The sequence below is a fragment of the Echeneis naucrates genome, chromosome 24 (assembly GCF_900963305.1).
Source record: "Echeneis naucrates chromosome 24, fEcheNa1.1, whole genome shotgun sequence".
NCBI lineage: Eukaryota > Metazoa > Chordata > Actinopteri > Carangiformes > Echeneidae > Echeneis > Echeneis naucrates.
This window is the reverse complement of record NC_042534.1, coordinates 15,517,037-15,533,862: the sequence shown is the minus strand read 5'-3', so window position 1 is coordinate 15,533,862 and position 16,826 is coordinate 15,517,037. Positions and strand designations below refer to the sequence as shown.

At 46.5% G+C, this 16,826-nt stretch overlaps 1 protein-coding gene across 1 annotated transcript; it reads right to left on the bottom strand.

Moving 5' to 3' along the window:
* Positions 1-3,022: 3,022 nt before the first annotated feature.
* LOC115038264 (trace amine-associated receptor 1-like) lies at positions 3,023-4,006 on the bottom strand. Its single transcript, XM_029497129.1, has 2 exons — positions 3,679-4,006; positions 3,023-3,606 (listed from the first exon to the last, which is right to left on the bottom strand). The coding sequence occupies exons 1-2, from the start codon at positions 4,004-4,006 to the stop codon at positions 3,023-3,025; spliced, it is 912 nt and encodes a 303-aa protein (XP_029352989.1).
* Positions 4,007-16,826: the final 12,820 nt, after the last annotated feature.

Sequence of the window (16,826 nt, the reverse complement as noted above, 5' to 3'; positions counted from 1 at the left end):
TTGCACCACTGATTCAGGTGCAGCTTCTGTGTGATGCCACTTGGAATTCTCCTCATTGATTTAAGCATAAATACAAGAATATGTGACAGTAGCATCATGAGAGACACAACTAAATCTAATGCCAGAAAGGAAAGAGGGAGAGAGAGGGGGGAAAATGGCGGCGGGAACACGTGAGTGACGTGTATTTAGGAGTGAAGATGGCAGCAGAGTGACTTAGGGTAAGCTCTCACAGGAGGCACAGGCATCTTGTTGCGAGTTGTGGTTGGTGTGAACAAAAGGAAAGATGAGAGGCCCTTGAGCTTTACGCGTTACCGTGGCAACCTCCGTTTAACAGACTCAAGATCACATTTCCACCCTGCTAACATCGTCCTCGTCTCCCTCCATGTTTGTTGTGTACAACACCTGCTTACATCAGTGCTCGAGGAAGCGATGGTGCGTTCATGTTGCCTTGAAAACATAATGGAAATGGAAAAGCGGCAGAAGATGAATGAATGAATTAATCCTTTTACCCTTTTGTACCCTTTTAGTTCAGATACCAAAGAGTGCCACTAACAATGAGATTGCCAAGCTCTGTGAGGTTGGACTGTGGTGTCTGTTTGAAACTCTACTGTGTGTTCCTACAATCATCCTCCCTGGAGGATTTGTTGGAGAGCATGTTCTGTACGGACACACAACAGAGGATTGCATCCAAATCAACTGTATTTTGTCTGATATGGAAAGACCTGGAGCTTCTGTAACCTGCCTTAGCTCTAACTGTTGATGTTTAAGACCAGGGGCTACAGATATGTTTCTTATCAGTGCACTAATTACCTCGTCGACTGGATAAATCAGAAGTCTAGGTCACTACAGGGGAAAGAGCAAATGCATTAAGTGACAGAGTAAAGAATTCACACAACCAAAAGGTAAGTTTTAAAGCGTGCTGTATTGTGTTGAATCAAAGAAAAAAACTCAAGAAAACATTTAAATATTCAGCGCACACATGAGATATCAACAACAATTTTCCATAAACCCAGTCACTGAGTAGATCACAGTTTCTGTTTTTGGGTGGCTCGCCATAACCACTGAGACTGAGAAATCCCAGCAGAAGAAAATGAAGAAGACTTCATGTAGATCCCAACTCCAGGAATCCATACAAAGAAAAAGACCCGGCCCATAAAGGCCAAACAAATGGATTGCGGTAATACTCATGTAAACAAAATCTACTTTTAAATATGAATAATTGCATATAAGCACACATTAATACATGTACATTGTAAACTGTATTTTAAAACCATTTTAACTACTCTTTACTGGTCCATTAGATGAACTGAACACATTTCTCAGTGGTAACATGTGGAAAAGGCAAAGTTGCTGAACATTTCTCTCCATTCATCTTTCTGTCTTTCTTTTTCCCGCCGCTCACTCTGAGAGAAAAAAAAAAACACAGAGTGAGGGTAATGTAAATAAAACACCGTAATATAACAAGCAGAATACACGGCTCTCATCAGTCCAGGTTCTGGTTCTCCTCCGTAACAGAACCCACGGCAAAAAGATGCGCCGATGATAGAAGTCACACAGACATTGGAATATCTGGCTCTCTTACTCAAAACGGTAATCTCCGCAGCGAATGGTTAGCATGTAGCTACTTCGACGAAGGTCCGACAGACAGAGAAAAATACACGACTGCACACCCTGACGGCGTCTGATTGGATACGCTACTTTACATCACGTGAACTCCTGATGTCACCTGAATCTTGTACACTTTGAGAAAGACACATTCGCCACATTTGAAATAAAACAAAATACTTTTTATCAACAAATAAATAACTTGTGAATATTGATTATTTTTTTATTCATTTATTGATCTAATTAATTAACTGAACTGGACTACTAATAAGGGCCTAGTAACCTGGTTACACTTCTCTCTGAAGGTGTCTGTACAGACGGTGTACTAAAAGTATGACGTCATCAGAACAACAGCAGCTTCAGATCTCTGTCTGTGTCTAAACAGGATGCATTCAGCCAGAGTATGACTCTGGCTCACCTGCTTTCTGGCTGCTCTCACAGTAAATGTGACACAGAAGAAAATAAAAGTATATTTTAGGTTATTTTTGTACGTGTGTAGCACATCTTAAAAGCCAAGCCAATACATTTCCTGTTTAGTCAGGTGTATTTATGAACTACTATTTACAGACTGAATCTGTTAAGGTTTTCAGCTGAATTATGAAGTTTACAAATCAGTGATGAAGTAGGTGAAACCTTTCTGTAAAAAATCCAAACCATAATAATGCTCATCTTAACCACAGCCATACACTGAAACCATAATGTTATCATTTAGGGCTTTTATTCACTTCTCTTGTTGTTTTCATATGGGACTTCTTTAATGTCTTTATTCCTGCAGCACTTTGTAAAATGACATCATTTCATAGATGTGTAGAAGTGTTTAGGTGGAGACATGTACTGTGGTGAATGCACTTGAGTTTTTCAATAAGAATTTCACATATACATGTTTTATCTTCTCCAAACTACTGATTTGCTGCTTTTCTCCCATTTCATGATAAGATGAATATCTTTGGTTGCTGGAGTTTGTCAGACAGACCGTTTGAGTCATAAGAATGTATATCATTTAAAATATAGATAAATATAATCACAATTTACATATGAATCATTCATAAGATTTTTAATTTTCTTAAATTTGTTTACAGACTTGAAAAACAGCTGATGTGTGGAAAGGATCTTCTGTCTTCTATTGACCTGTACAAATATCATCGCAATCAGAATATAATCACATTTGTGACCAGAATCATATTTAAATTTTTAAAACCAGGAATTTGCTGTCATAACAGGCAGATTGAGGTGGATTAAAACATATAAAGATACAATACCTGACACGTTTACTGACTCGTTCACTAGTATTAAAGCTTTAAATCAATGATTGTGATTTATACAATGTTTGCTCAAACACTAAAAATGTTTATTATTCTCATGATGAAATTAATAATAATTCTCAAATTAAATTCATCTTAGAATTGAAAACTACATCTCAATGGAGTTTGGAGTTGGCAAAATCACCTCTAAAAATTTTTCCAGACACTATCATCCTGAAAGCTGATCGGAACCAGCTGTAGAAGAAAGCGTAGATAAACGGATTGAGCATTGAATTAGACATCGCAAGCCAGTTAAGAGTCTCGAGCACAACAATTGGAGTTATACTGTATGTTAAAGGCTGAAAGACAATGCAAAGGAAGAAGGGAGTCCAACACAGAAGAAAAACTCCCAGAACAGTAGCCAGAGTTTTTGTGGCCTTTTTCTCCATCTTACTGACAGTAGCTCCAGACTTTGTGCTCTGGATACTGCGTGCCTGTTTCTGAGCAACAAGGAAAATCTTCAGGTAAGTACAGAGCATTATGATGACAGGAATACAAAAGTAGGAAATATAGGACAAAGTGGTTGATATCAGAGCATCAAGTAAACAACTCTCTTCACATTTTACTTTAAAACCTATTATTACAATGGCAATTCCAACTAAAGCAGCGAAACCCCAGCTCACCAGGACCATGAGCAGGATAACACCATCATTTATCTTGTTTCTGTAAATGAGGGGCTGACACACTGCATAATATCTGTCAATAGAAATACAGCATAAGTTTAAAATAGAAGCAGTGCTCAGTGTAACATCAAAGCTAACTCGTACTTTACAAAATAAATCTTCATAGTACCAACATAAGGTCACAGTGAATACCATGCTGAAAGGAAAAACTAAAACTCCAACCAGCAGGTCGGCCACAGCCAGAGAGAGAATTAGGTAGTTAGTAGGAGTGTGGAGCTGTTTGAAATAAATGATGGAGATTATTACAAGGAGGTTTCCACATATGGTGACAACAGATAATAAACCAAGCACAATATATAATAACACACATACTATTGAGGGGTTGCTTGTAAATGTATAAGTTGTGTAATCTGGCTGATAGCAGAGATGTATGTCATTATTAGTGTAGGTCCTGTTGCCATTCAGTTGAGGATCCATGAGTCTTGATTCCTGTAAATGAAATGTTCCATTATTGGGAAAACCATACTTGGAAAGCAAAGAAAGACAAGAAGTAAAACAAAAGTGCTGCAGTTTCATACAATATACCTCAGATTGGTCCAGGGCACGCCTCCAGTGTCACTGTGCAGAAATCTTTGGCTTTGTATTTAAATGTTCATCCCCCACCCACCCACTAATGAATAATAATCCAAACAGCTGTTGACCAATCAGATAGGTGTATCTTTTGGTCATAATTGTGATACTTAGACCCACTTTAGTTTCTGTTGTGCTTCCTTCTGAGGAAATGGAGATTTGACACTTAGTATGCAGGCATCTGGTGACTTTTCATGTATTTTCAAAACTGCAGTATCTGCCTACTTTAAATTCATCTGGGGAATCATCCTGAACCCATCAACAGCAGATATGGATTACATGTCATTCCTTCTTGAAGACTGTATGTGATGTGCAGAGGGTTCTCCCTTTAAGGCTGGGATATATTGTGAGTTCATGCTACAAATAAAGGAAAGGAGTTATGTAACGGACCCTGGATGGCCGAGATGAGATAAAGAAGTCATGGTAAGGACATGGTGGATCTCTGGCAATCAGGAGAGCCTCCTGAGCCCACACCGCCTCATAAAACTATCACTTGGACCTAAAACAGAAACCAACCGAATGTCCAACAGCAACAAAGTCTTTAGTATTTAGCCTTGAAGCTGTGAAGGTGCCAAAGTAATTTACAGTTGGCTCAGTAAATCTGCATCAAAACCCCTCTACCACAGGAAACAAACAATATGAATGAAAACCCCCAAAAAGTGACACTGGATGAACATGGCAACAACAACTATGACCTGGGATTGATAGTTCAACAAACAATGTAATGAGGTATCTTGAGCTGCATCAAGGTATTATCCTGTGACGCTCACACCAGGACAGCATTCCACTCAGATCATCAAGGAGAACATGGTCTTCAACTGCACCACTCTCCTATCCTCTCATACCAAACGGGGGGCCTGGAGATAAAACACAGACACAGCAACAAAAATAAATAAAAAATATCACGGAATGAAATATGTAATCGCTATGTAACCAATTTGTCAATACTCTATGTCAGTTTTCTAAAGTACAGTTCTCTCGTCCATCGCACAGCTGAGATGTATTTCCTAGTTCTGATGTTAATATACCATTTGACACTACTACTCTATAAGGATCTTTCCTGACCTGAATCCTCTACGGATTAAAACTACCTCATAACCTCTGATATACCATCCTATTGAGTTTATCTTATGCTATCAAATGTTTATGCATTTTTAGAATAATTGTTTTTCCCTGTCAACTGAAATGTATTTCGTACGCCAATAGATTAGTTCGATACCAATGTATTAAGACACGTGGATATCGGCAAAACAGAGAAGGGCTGCCAGGTGCTGTCTGTCACAGCTCTGTTCTCCTGGTTCTCCTCTGCCCTCTGTATTCTACCACACCTGTCTCAGCTTCACTCCACCTCTCAGCCACGCCCCCTCATCAGCTCAACTCCGCTCACCTTGTTGCTCAGCTGCAGCTTGTCTCATCAGCCTGGCATATAAGCTCGTCCAGCACTCTCACTCCTCGCCAGATTGTTAAATCAAATCAGATTTATTTATTTAGTTACATCAAGGCACTTTACATATAGAGCAGGTCTACACCAAACTCTTTATAAAAGATCCCCCCATGAGCAAGCACTTGGCAACAGTGGCAAGGAAAAACTTTAAGAGTCAGAAGCCTCGAGCAGAACCAGGCTTGGGGGCGGCCATCAGAGAGAGAGAGAGAGAGAGATAGATTTTTTTTTATTATTATTTTTAAGGTAACTTTATTTCGCTCATTTTCACAGAGGACACTGGGAGAAACAGTGGAAGACCGTTTCTACGGCACCACAGAAGGGACACTTGTTGGAGGTGGACGGGTTGAGGATGGAGACGAAGGCGTTCACTGCCAGGATCCCGTGGAGGAGTCTCCATTGGAGGCCGGCCACCTTTTTGGTGAGTGGAGGTTTGTAAAGACTCCTCCACTCAGGCCGGACCTCCTCACCTAGGCCCAGGTGAGCTGTCCAGGGGGAATCAGCTCTCTGCAGCTTCTTTTTGTTTAGACACTCCACCATCAGCACTGACAGGAGTTTAGCCTCACCCAGGTTCACCTCCAACCGGCTACTTGAACTTTGACCCCCAGCAGACCATCCAAGGTGGGCAGTAATGGGGGGGGGGTCTTCAGGACATGGTGTGGTCACGCCAGCGCTGTGGTCCGTCAGCAGGAGGAGCTCATGTGGGGTCAGAGTGCCCCTCCAGTGGTCCAGCAGCCTGCCCAGGATCCGCTCCGACCTGCGTCCCAAAGCGGCTGCCAGGCGTGCTGCATCCCTCAGCTGTGGTCCGGTGAGGGTGATCATGTCGCCCGCTGCTGAATACCTCGGTGACTGCTGCTCCTGCCTGACCTGGTCCTCTGTGGACCAGCGGCTCCTTTAGCAGCCAGAACAGGGAGGTGTGCTGAGCTGTCCGGGTCCGCAGCAGCCTCCAGACGGTGAACAGTCCTCTGTAAAACTCAGGCAGGGTGTGAATCCTCACCGTCTTAAAATCTTTTAAAAGCACGGAGTCCTTGAGTCCTGGGCCCCCGACACGCTGCAGGACCAGCTGAGCCAGGGGCCTCCACACCAGGTGCTTTGGCCCGTACAGCAGTCTCTGTGTGAACTGGAGCCTGAAGGCAGCACACCTGCTGGCCAGGTGCAGCAGCCCCAGCCCCCCCTCTTCATTGTGGAGGAACAGGAGTGCTTGTGGGAGCCAGTGCAGCTTGTCCCAAAAGAAGTTCACCAGTGCTGCTTGGATCCTGGAGAGCAGGTTCGGGGGGGGTCGACGCAGGCCAGCTTATGCCACAAAGAGGAGGACACCAGATTGTTAACCACTAGTGTCCTTCCTCTGTACGACATGCTGGGCAGGAGCCACCCCCACCGCCTAAGTATGCCCTGTGTGGACTCCAAGGCTCCGTCCCAGTTCTTTTTTAAAAACAGTTCGTCACCTAAAAACTCCGCCACAGCTTCGCTCTTTTTCCAGTTCGCTCTGGCTGAAGACAGTTTGTTAAAAAGGGCCACGTTCTCCTCTAAAATACAGATGTCGGTCTGAGTATTTAAAACCACAATCAGGTCGTCAGTGTACGCCGACAGCTTAACTGCTGCAAGACATCCAGGGAAGACCACTCCCCTCAGCCCCTCCCTCAGCCTGTGTAGCAGGAGCTCTATGGCCAGGGAGTACAGCATCCCTGACAGAGGACACCCCTGCCTCACCCCCCTTTGGACTGAGAAAGGTGAAGCCAGACCACCGTTGATTTTCAGTATGCTGGCAACGTCACGGTACAGCACCAGAATCCCGGCTATGAAACCTGCGCTGAACCCAAAAGCACCGAGCGTCTGCCACAGGTACTGGTGTTCGACCCGGTCAAAAGCCTTCTCCTGGTCTATGGAAATAAGACCAGTGTCCACATCCAATGAGCTGGAGAGCTCCAAAACGTGCCAAATTAAGGTGACGTTGTCAGTTATGGTCCTGCCGGGCACACAGTAACTTTGGTCCACATGAACGACCTCGGCCATCACCTCTCTGAGCCTCCGGGCCAGAGCTTTGGCCAGGACTTTATAGTCTCCACACAGTAAGGAGACCGGCCTCCAGTTCCTCAGGTCCTGCAGGTCACCCTTTTTGGGGAGCAGGGTGATGGCAGCTCTCCTGCAGCTCTGAGGTAACAGTCCGGTCCTCCGGCTCTCCTGGAACACCTCCAGCATGTCTGATCCCAGCACAGACCAGAAGGCCTTATAGAAGTCCACTGGGAGACCGTCGATTGCAGGAGCTTTTCCACTGGCGAGGCTCATGAGGGCAGCGTTCAGCTCCTCCACAGTCAGCGGGGCCTCCAGCATGGTGTTGGATGTTGCTGTCACCTGTGGCAGGCTGGAGAGGAAGGCCGCAGCCAGCTCAGGGTCCTCCACCAGCTCCTTCTGGTACAGCTCCTGGTAGAACTGTGTGGCGAACCTCCTGATCTCCTGAGCGTCCTCCACTGGGGAACTGTCGTCGGAGCGCAGGGAGTGGATGATCTTCCTCTGGCCGTTCCTGCGCTCCAGGCCGAAGAAGAACTGTGATGGGGCGTCCATCAGGGAGGCGTTCATGAAGTGTGACCGGACCAGAGCTCCCTGTGCTGTTACACCCAGCAGGTTGGCTAAAGCAGCCTTTTTACTTCTCAGGGCTTCAACACACCCTTGGTCTCCTGTACAGCCCAGTAACATTTGTACCTCGGTCTCCAGGTCCTGAAGGGATCTGGTGATGTGCTTGGTGGCGTTGCCACCAAAAGAACTGTTGTTGAAAGAACTGTTTTGTCTTTCCCCACTCCCACCACTGCTGCACTGAGGAGAACGTGGACTTCCTCTCTCTGTGCTAGGACCATAAAACCCTAAAAGCTTCTCTAAAAGAGCTGTGTTAGAATGCCAGTAGGTGCGTGGGGTCTTTACGTTCTGGATAAAAAAAACAATAAACCAGAGAGTGATCAGACAGACCGACAGGGACAATGTGACAGCTTTTAAAAATGCTAAAATGGTGTTTAAAACAGTAAAAGCGGTCCAACCTGGCCAGAGAGACAGAGTTGTCTTTAAAATGAGTCCAGGTGAACTGTCTGTCCCTCACGTTAAAACCTCTCCACACATCCTTCAGCTTCTGGGTTACCATCAGGCATTTGAGCCGAGCAGAGGAAGCAGGATGAGGCTCCAGGTGATTCCTGTCTAACCTGTCGTCTTCAGTGCAGTTAAAATCACCCCCCAGGAATGAATATTCATCAGTGCAGGCACTCAGGGTTTTACATAAAACATCTAAAAACTCCATCCTCTCTGTGCTTAAAACCAGAGCATAAATACAGATAAAAGCCATTTTTACATTCTCATACAAAGCCATCACTTTTAAAAGGTGTCCTCGCTCCGAGCTCTGTTAATGTTAAAAGAGCCGATGTGGATGTTTGACATGGTGGAGTTAAGAACAGTTATCATCTTCCTCCTCCTCCTCATCATAATCAGCATCATGAGAGAGGGCATATCTGGCCTTTGTGACCAGCTTTTTGAGTCTGTAGACCTCCTGGTTGCTAAAAACCTGCTCTTTTCTCAGCCAGCTGACAGACTGTATAAAACCATTGAGGTCAGGAAACTCCTCCTCCAGCTTCACTGCCCTCTGACCTTTGGTCTCCATTAAAACAGTCTTAACCCTCTCAAATGAATAGACTGTGTATTTTTCCTTTTGGTAAGCAGTCAGGTCGCTGTCCTTCTCCTCATCGGAGGGAGTCAGCAGGATTTTTCTAGTTTTAAAATCCGTTCCATCATCTTTGCTCCCCGGTTTTTTCCTTTTTCCAGTTTTCAGAGAGAGGCCTGAGTCCTCAGTGCCGTCCTCCATTTAAAATATCAGAAATGTTGAAGGTCGCCTGACAGTCCTCCTCTTTCCCTCCACTCTCCTCCAACAATCCAGACACATTTTCCTCCATCACCTCCATCACCTCCTGCCCTTTCCCTGTCTGTCCATTAACGTTTTCTGCTGGTGATGTTACCTTAACAGGTGAGTCCGACTCACTCACCCACCTCTTCTGTCTCCCTGTCTCCGGCCGCATCCGCCGGCGGACCCTGACTCAGGCCGCTCTCTCCAGCCACCGGACGCTCCGGCCCCGGAGCGCCGGTCCCCCCTGTCGGTAAGTCCGAGGCTGGACCGCCAGCCGCAGCCAGCGGGCCCGGAACCGGACCACCAGCCGGTCCCCTGGCCTCGGGGCAGACCCACACCAGGTGTCCCTCCGCCCCACATCCAAAACATCTCATGGCATCGGATGTAACAAACACCATGTATCCGAACCCATCCACCCTGAAGGTCAGGTTCAGGGGGGACTCTGTGTCCTTCAGAACCATGTGGACCTGTCTCCTGTGACAGACCACATGCCGCAGCTTCGGGGACTTACAGCCCAGCAGCACCATTCTAATGGGCCCGACCATCTGCCCGTACCGGGACAGGGCGTTGGCCAGGTCCTCGTTTTTGATGTTACTAGTAATTACCCTCTTGGTGGGGATCCCCCCACCGTGATTCCCTTCTCCACCACCTGCTCCACCTTCTGAACCTCGTCAAGGAACAGGACCACGGCTCTGTTCATCCTGGAGGCCGACTTGACGCTGTCATAGCTGACCTCCTCCCCCACAACCAGGGCCACCTCCTCCACGGTGTGCGGACAGCCGGGCACCTTTACGCCGTTCTTCTGCGACGGCCGGGAGAACTTGGCGGCATTCCCCGCCATGCTGCAGGGACGCCACCGGCCAGACAAGGCCCGGCCGGAAAACTCCTGACAAAACACACAAAGACACCAAACAACAACAAACAAATGAACACAAACACTAAACAGACAACTTAGACCCACTTACACTGTAAAATTCAAAAATACAAGCTATGAGTATAGAAAGAGAGATAGACAGACTCACTCAGTCATTCCCCCAGCAGCTAGGTCTACAGCAGCATAGCTAAATAGTAGAGGACTTTAGCTTTTTAACTATCAGCTCTGTCATACAGGAAAGTTTTAAGCCTGGTCTTGAAAATTACTAAAGAGTCCGCCCCCCGGACCGATACTGGAAGTTGGTTCCATAAAAGAGGAGCCTGATAACTGAACGATCTGCCTCCAGATTTACTCTTGGAGACTCTAGGAACCACAAGTAAACCTCCATCTAGAGAGCAGAGTAGCCTGCTAGGACAGTAAGGAACTATGAGCTCTCTGAGATATGATGGAGCTTGGCCATTAAGAGCTTTGTTAAAAGAAGGATTTTGAATTCTACTCTACATTTTACTGGCAGCCAATGAAGAGCAGCTAACACAGGAGATATATGATCTCTTTTCCTAGTTCCTGTTAATATTCGTGCAACAGCATTCTGAATTAACTGAAGTCCTTTTAGAGATTTGTTTGGACATGCTTAGGGCCGAGTACAATAACTTCTGTTTTGTCAGAGTTGAGATGTAAAAAATTTCCAGTCATCCAGTCATCCTCAGTCAGTCATCCTCTGACTGAGGCGCAGAGGAGCGTGTTAAAAATCGGCTCTGCCTCCTGGTCTCAACCCAGGATTGTCAGGGTTTTGGATTTCTAATAAAATCAGCTATATTCCTAGAAATGAGAGCGGCTCCGTCCACGGTGGGATGGACACCATCTCTCCTAATTAGACCAGGTCTCCCCCAGAAAGACTTCCAGTTATCTATGTAGCCCACGTTGTTTTCGGGACACCACCTCGACAGCCAGCGGTTAAATGATGACATGCGACCGTACATGTCATCACTGGTCCGATTGGGGAGGGAGCCGGAGAAAACTACAGTGTCTGACATCGTTTTAGCAAAAGTACACACCGATTCCACATTAATTTTTGTAACTTCCGACTGGCGAAGTCGGGTGTCGTTACTGCCAACGTGAATAACAATATTAGCATATTTGCATTTACCCTTAGCCAGCAGTTTCAGATGAGACTGGATGTCTCCTGCTCTGGCCCCTGGGATACACTTCACTATGGCCGCCGGTGTCACTAACTTCACGTTCCTCAGAATAGAATCACCAATCACTAGAGTCGGCTTTTCAGCGAGTGTGTCGCTGAGAGGGGAGAACCTGTTGGAAACGTGAACTGCTCGGTGGTGAACCGGGGGCTGCTGTCTACGACTATGCCTCTTGTCTCGGACAGTCACCCAGCCGCCCTGACGAGATCCCGGCTCCTCGAGAGCCACTGGGGGGAGGAAACTATCTTAGCTACCGTATGAGCTCGTCTAGGTTGGCCCTCACCGGCTACAGAGGGGGGGGCTAGCTACACTAGCATAGGTTGGGCTAGCTAAAGTGCAGAGCCGGGATTCTAACTCATTAATTTTCGCCTCCATTTCTACCATCATCCTACGTCTATGACAAGAGGTGCTATCATAAAAGGAGGAAGAAGAATAACGACACATGAGGCACACAGAACAGGAGAGGAGGAGGAGGAGGAGGAGAAGGAGGAACAGAGAGTGGAGACAGAGAACTAGAGGACATTGCTAATCGGGTAGTTTGATTAGCGGAGGAGCAGAACCGGTTATAATCTTTGGAGAAAGGGGAGGTATTGACTTTTAAACCTAGTGTTGGCGTGAAAATAATTTGTTGTCGGATTAATCGAGTGATTTAGGAAATAGTAGCAGAAGAACAGTGGAAACAACACACGAGATGACAGAGCACAGCAGAGAGCACAACCGCCAGTGGCCGGAAATGACGCAACACGCTTACCGTCCGCCCACTACGTAGCTCCACGAAGCCTCTACTATGGCTTCTACTATGCGAGACTCTCCAGCGTTCCTACTTCGCCTGACCTCCTGGTGCCGACCCTGCCTGTCCCTGACCTGTTCTTCTTGTCTGCCTCCCAGTGTACCGACCTGCCTTCTGTCTCTCCAGCATCTGCCTGCTCTCTTGGTTTCAACTCTTCTGCCTGGCCAGCTCGCCGCTTGTCGATTCCTCTGCACCTTCAGCTGATCCGTCTGGTTCAAGAAATTCAAGGAAAGCCTTTTCCCGTTTCTCCTGGCTGCCAAAAGACAGAGTTTTACGGGTCCAAGGGTGCACGACCCCTCCTCAGTCCCGCGGCCGGGTTGAACTCATCTCTGTTCTCAAGCCAGAGACTATTTTTGAGCTACCAGCCTGAAGTGCTAAGCTAATTCACCTGCTAAAACCAATGTTTAACTTCTGTGAAAATAAGTCATTACCAACTGTTCCTGAGCTCTGGAGTGCTGCATTTGGGTTCCATACACATCCGTCACAGTACAATCTGGCGACAAATAGACCCAGCACATTGTCCCTCCCCTCAAGCCCGCTTGGAGCGGGTGGAGGGAATGCTGCAGCACCACGAGGCTCAGATGGCCTCCAACGCAGCGGAGGCTCGGCAGACAGCGTCAGCATTGGAGCAAGCGCTAACATCTCTAGCTAACCAGGTACAACAGTTAGCGGCTTCCCTGTCTTCACTGGCGGCTCCCGCTCCAGCCCCTCCGGCTCCTCTGCTGGGCTCCACTCCTGAGCCCCAAGTGGGTACCCCGGAACACTAATTGGGGAACTCCGAGGGCTGCAACCCTTTCCTGATGAACTGCTCCATTCTGTTGGCTCTGCAGCCCCACACCTACGCCTCAGAGGCAGCGAATGTAGCCTTAACCGTTAATTATCTGACTGGCCGAGCCCGCCTTTGGGGAACAGCAGAGTGGGAGAGAGGCACACCAGCCTGCTCCTCATCCCAGGCATTTGCTACAACGCTATGTAAGGTTTTCAGACCTGTTCCGTTGGGACCTGACGGCACTGGAGGACTCATGGGCCTGAGACAGGAGGCTCAGACCATGGCAGATTATGCTATTGACTTTCTGACCCGGGCCCGCCTCAGTGACTATAATGCTGCTGCCCAGTGTGAAGCCTTCCTCCATGGACTAGCACCGTACATCAAGGACGAGTTGGTTTCGTTTGACCTCCCCTCCTCCCTTGATGGCCTCATCGAATTGACTTCCAGGCTGGACAGGCGCATCCAAGAGAGGAGAAGGGAGGTATGCCAGAAAAGGGCGGATCGCCGGCCGTCTGTCCGTCTGCGGGGGGGCCACAGCCCCCTCCAACCAATCCTCAGAGGCTCTTTCCGGGGTGGCTGAACCCATCCAGGTGGGACGTACCAACCTAAAGCCGGAGGAGCAAGAGCGGCGGCGCCAAGGGAACCTCTGTCTCTACTGCGGCCAGGCTGGACACTTCATCTCCCTTTGCCCAGCAAAAGGAAGGGCTCAGCAGTGAACAAGGGGGTCCTGCTGAGCCGAACCCAAGACTCTGCCCCTAACTCACGACCCCCGTTCCATGTCCGGCTGCTGTTGGCAGGGGGCTCTCAAATCCTCGCCACCTTCATCAACTCTGGAGCCGATGTCAATCTTATTGACGAGGAGCTCGCCCTCCAACTGGGGATCAACCAGGTTCCCCTGCCTCGCCCAGTCCCGGCCAGCACCCTGGACAGGCATCTTCTGGGGACGGTCACCCATCAGACCACACCCATCCACATGCTCCTGTCTGGTAACCACCATGAGACTATACAGTTTCATCTCCTGAAGTCACCACGTCTCTCGCTGATCCTTGGCAGCACCTCAGCCAGCGGCCAGCTCCAATTCTCCTTCAGACCTGTCCGGAGTGCCCTCTGAATACCACGACTTCAGGGAGGTGTTCAAAAAGGCCAAGGGAACCTCCCTACACCTCATCGGCCATACGACTGTGCCATCGACCTCCTGCCCGGCACCTCCCCCCCCAAAGGTCGAAAGAGATCATATCTCTCCTGTGTTAGCCGCTCTTCATTGGCTGCCAGTAAAATATAGAGTAGAATTCAAAATCCTTCTTTTAACATATAAAGCTCTTAATGGCCAAGCTCCATCATATCTCAGAGAGCTCATAGTTCCTTACTGTCCTAGCAGGCCACTCCGCTCTCTAGATGGAGGTTTACTTGTGGTTCCTAGAGTCTCCAAGAGTAAATCTGGAGGCAGATCGTTCAGTTATCAGGCTCCTCTTCTATGGAACCAACTTCCAGCATCGGTCCGGGGGGCAGACTCTTTAGCAATGTTCAAGACCAGGCTTAAAACTTTCCTGTATGACAGAGCTGATATTTAAAAAGTTAAAGTCCTCTACTACTCTCTCGCTCTCTCTCTGTCTCTGTCTCACCCTGTTTCTCCCTGTCACCCACTCTCCCCCTCTCCCTCTTTCTCTCTCCCTCCCTCCCTCTTGCTCGCTCTCCTTTCCTCCCCCCTTGCATGCGTTAATAAGAACAATCCTTCTTAAAAATCACAGTTTCACCCAGTTCTAAGCATTTATACTGCATTTACTAACCATGTTCTGCCAAAGTCTCTGTCTCTCCCAGTTCCTCTCCTCTCTCTCCCTGTCCTCATCCTGCAGGTGGTGTCTCATCTCCATCCCATGTTCTTGCAACACCTGCTGGTCCCATATTTCATGAATTCTGTATTACAGCTCAACTCCATGAACTTCGAACTGGTTCTGTTCATGAAACCTTCTGCTCGAGGTTTCAGCCTCTTAAAGGAAGTTTTTCCTTGCCACTGTTGCCAGGTGCTTGCTCATCGGGGGATCTGTTGGGTCTCTTTAAATAAATTTAAAAGTTAGAGTTTGGTCTAGACCTGCTCTATATGTAAAGTGCCTTGATGTAACTTTGTTATGATTTGGCGATATACAAATAAATCTGATTTGATTTGATTTGAATGACATCACCATCAAAAATCATTACCCCCTGCCCCTCATTGCCTCCACCATCGAGTTGCTTGAGGGGGCCACAATCTTCTCCAAGCTGGATCTCCGCCGCTGCCTATCATCTGCACACTAAGGAGGTCCTGCAGCGACGGTTCTGTCGGGCCACCTTGAATTTAGTCAACGTTTGCCCAGTCTGCAGTCAGCACAAGACCTCCCGCTGGGCCAGTGCCTCTACCCAAGCTCCCTTCGGCCAAGGAGACCGCTGAACTAGTCCTGCAGCACGACTGATGTCACCTGAATCTTGTACAGTTTGTGAAATGCACAATTGCCACTTTTGAAATAAAACAAAATACACTTTATAAACAAATAAATAACTTGTGAATATTGATCGTTTTTTATTCATTTATTGATCTAATTAATTAACTGAACTGGACTACTAATAAGGGCCTAGTAACCTGGTTACACTTCTCTCTGAGGGTGTCTGTACAGTCGGTGTACTAAAAGTATGACGTCATCAGAACAACAGCCGCTTCAGATCTCTGTCTGTGTCTAAACAGGATGCATTCAGCCAGAGTATGACTCTGGCTCACCTGCTTTCTGGCTGCTCTCACAGTAAATGTGACACAGAAGAAAATAAAAGTATATTTTAGGTTATTTTTGTACGTGTGTGGCACATCTGAAAGCCAAGCCAATACATTTCCTGTTTAGTCAGGTGTATTTATTAACTACTATTTACGGACTGAATCTGTTAAGGTTTTCAGATGAATTATGAAGTTTACAAATCAGTGATGAAGTAGGTGAAACCTTTCTGTAAAAAATCCAAACCATAATAATGCTCATCTTAACCACAGCCATACACTGAAACCATAATGTTATCATTTAGGGCTTTTATTCACTTCTCTTCTTGTTTTCATATGGGACTTCTTTAATGTCTTTATTCCTGCAGCACTTTGTAAAATGAGATCATTTCATAGATGTGTAGAAGTGTTTAGGTGGAGACATGTACTGTGGTGAATGCATTTGAGTTTTTCAATAAGAACTTCACATATACATGTTTTATCTTCTCCAAACTACTGATTTGCTGCTTTTCTCCCATTTCATGATAAGATGAAAATCTTTGGTTGCTGGAGTTTGTCAGACAGACAATTTGAGTCATAAGAATGTATATAATTTAAAATATAGATAAATATAACCACAATTTACATATGAGTCATAAGATAAGATTCTCATAAGATCATGAAGATTTTTAATTTTCTTAAATTTGTTTGCAGACTTGAAAAACAGCTGATGTGTGGAAAGGATCTTCTGTCTTCTATTGACCTGTACAAATATCATCGGAATCAGAATATAATAGCATTTGTGACCAGAATCATATTTAAATTTTTAAAACCAGGAATTTGCTGTTATAACAGGCAGATTGAGGTGGATTAAAACATGTAAAGATACAATACCTGACACGTTTACTGACTCATTCACTAGTATTAAAGCTTTAAATCAATGATTGTGATTTATACAATGATTGCTCAAACAGTAAAAATTGTTATTTTTATTATTCTCT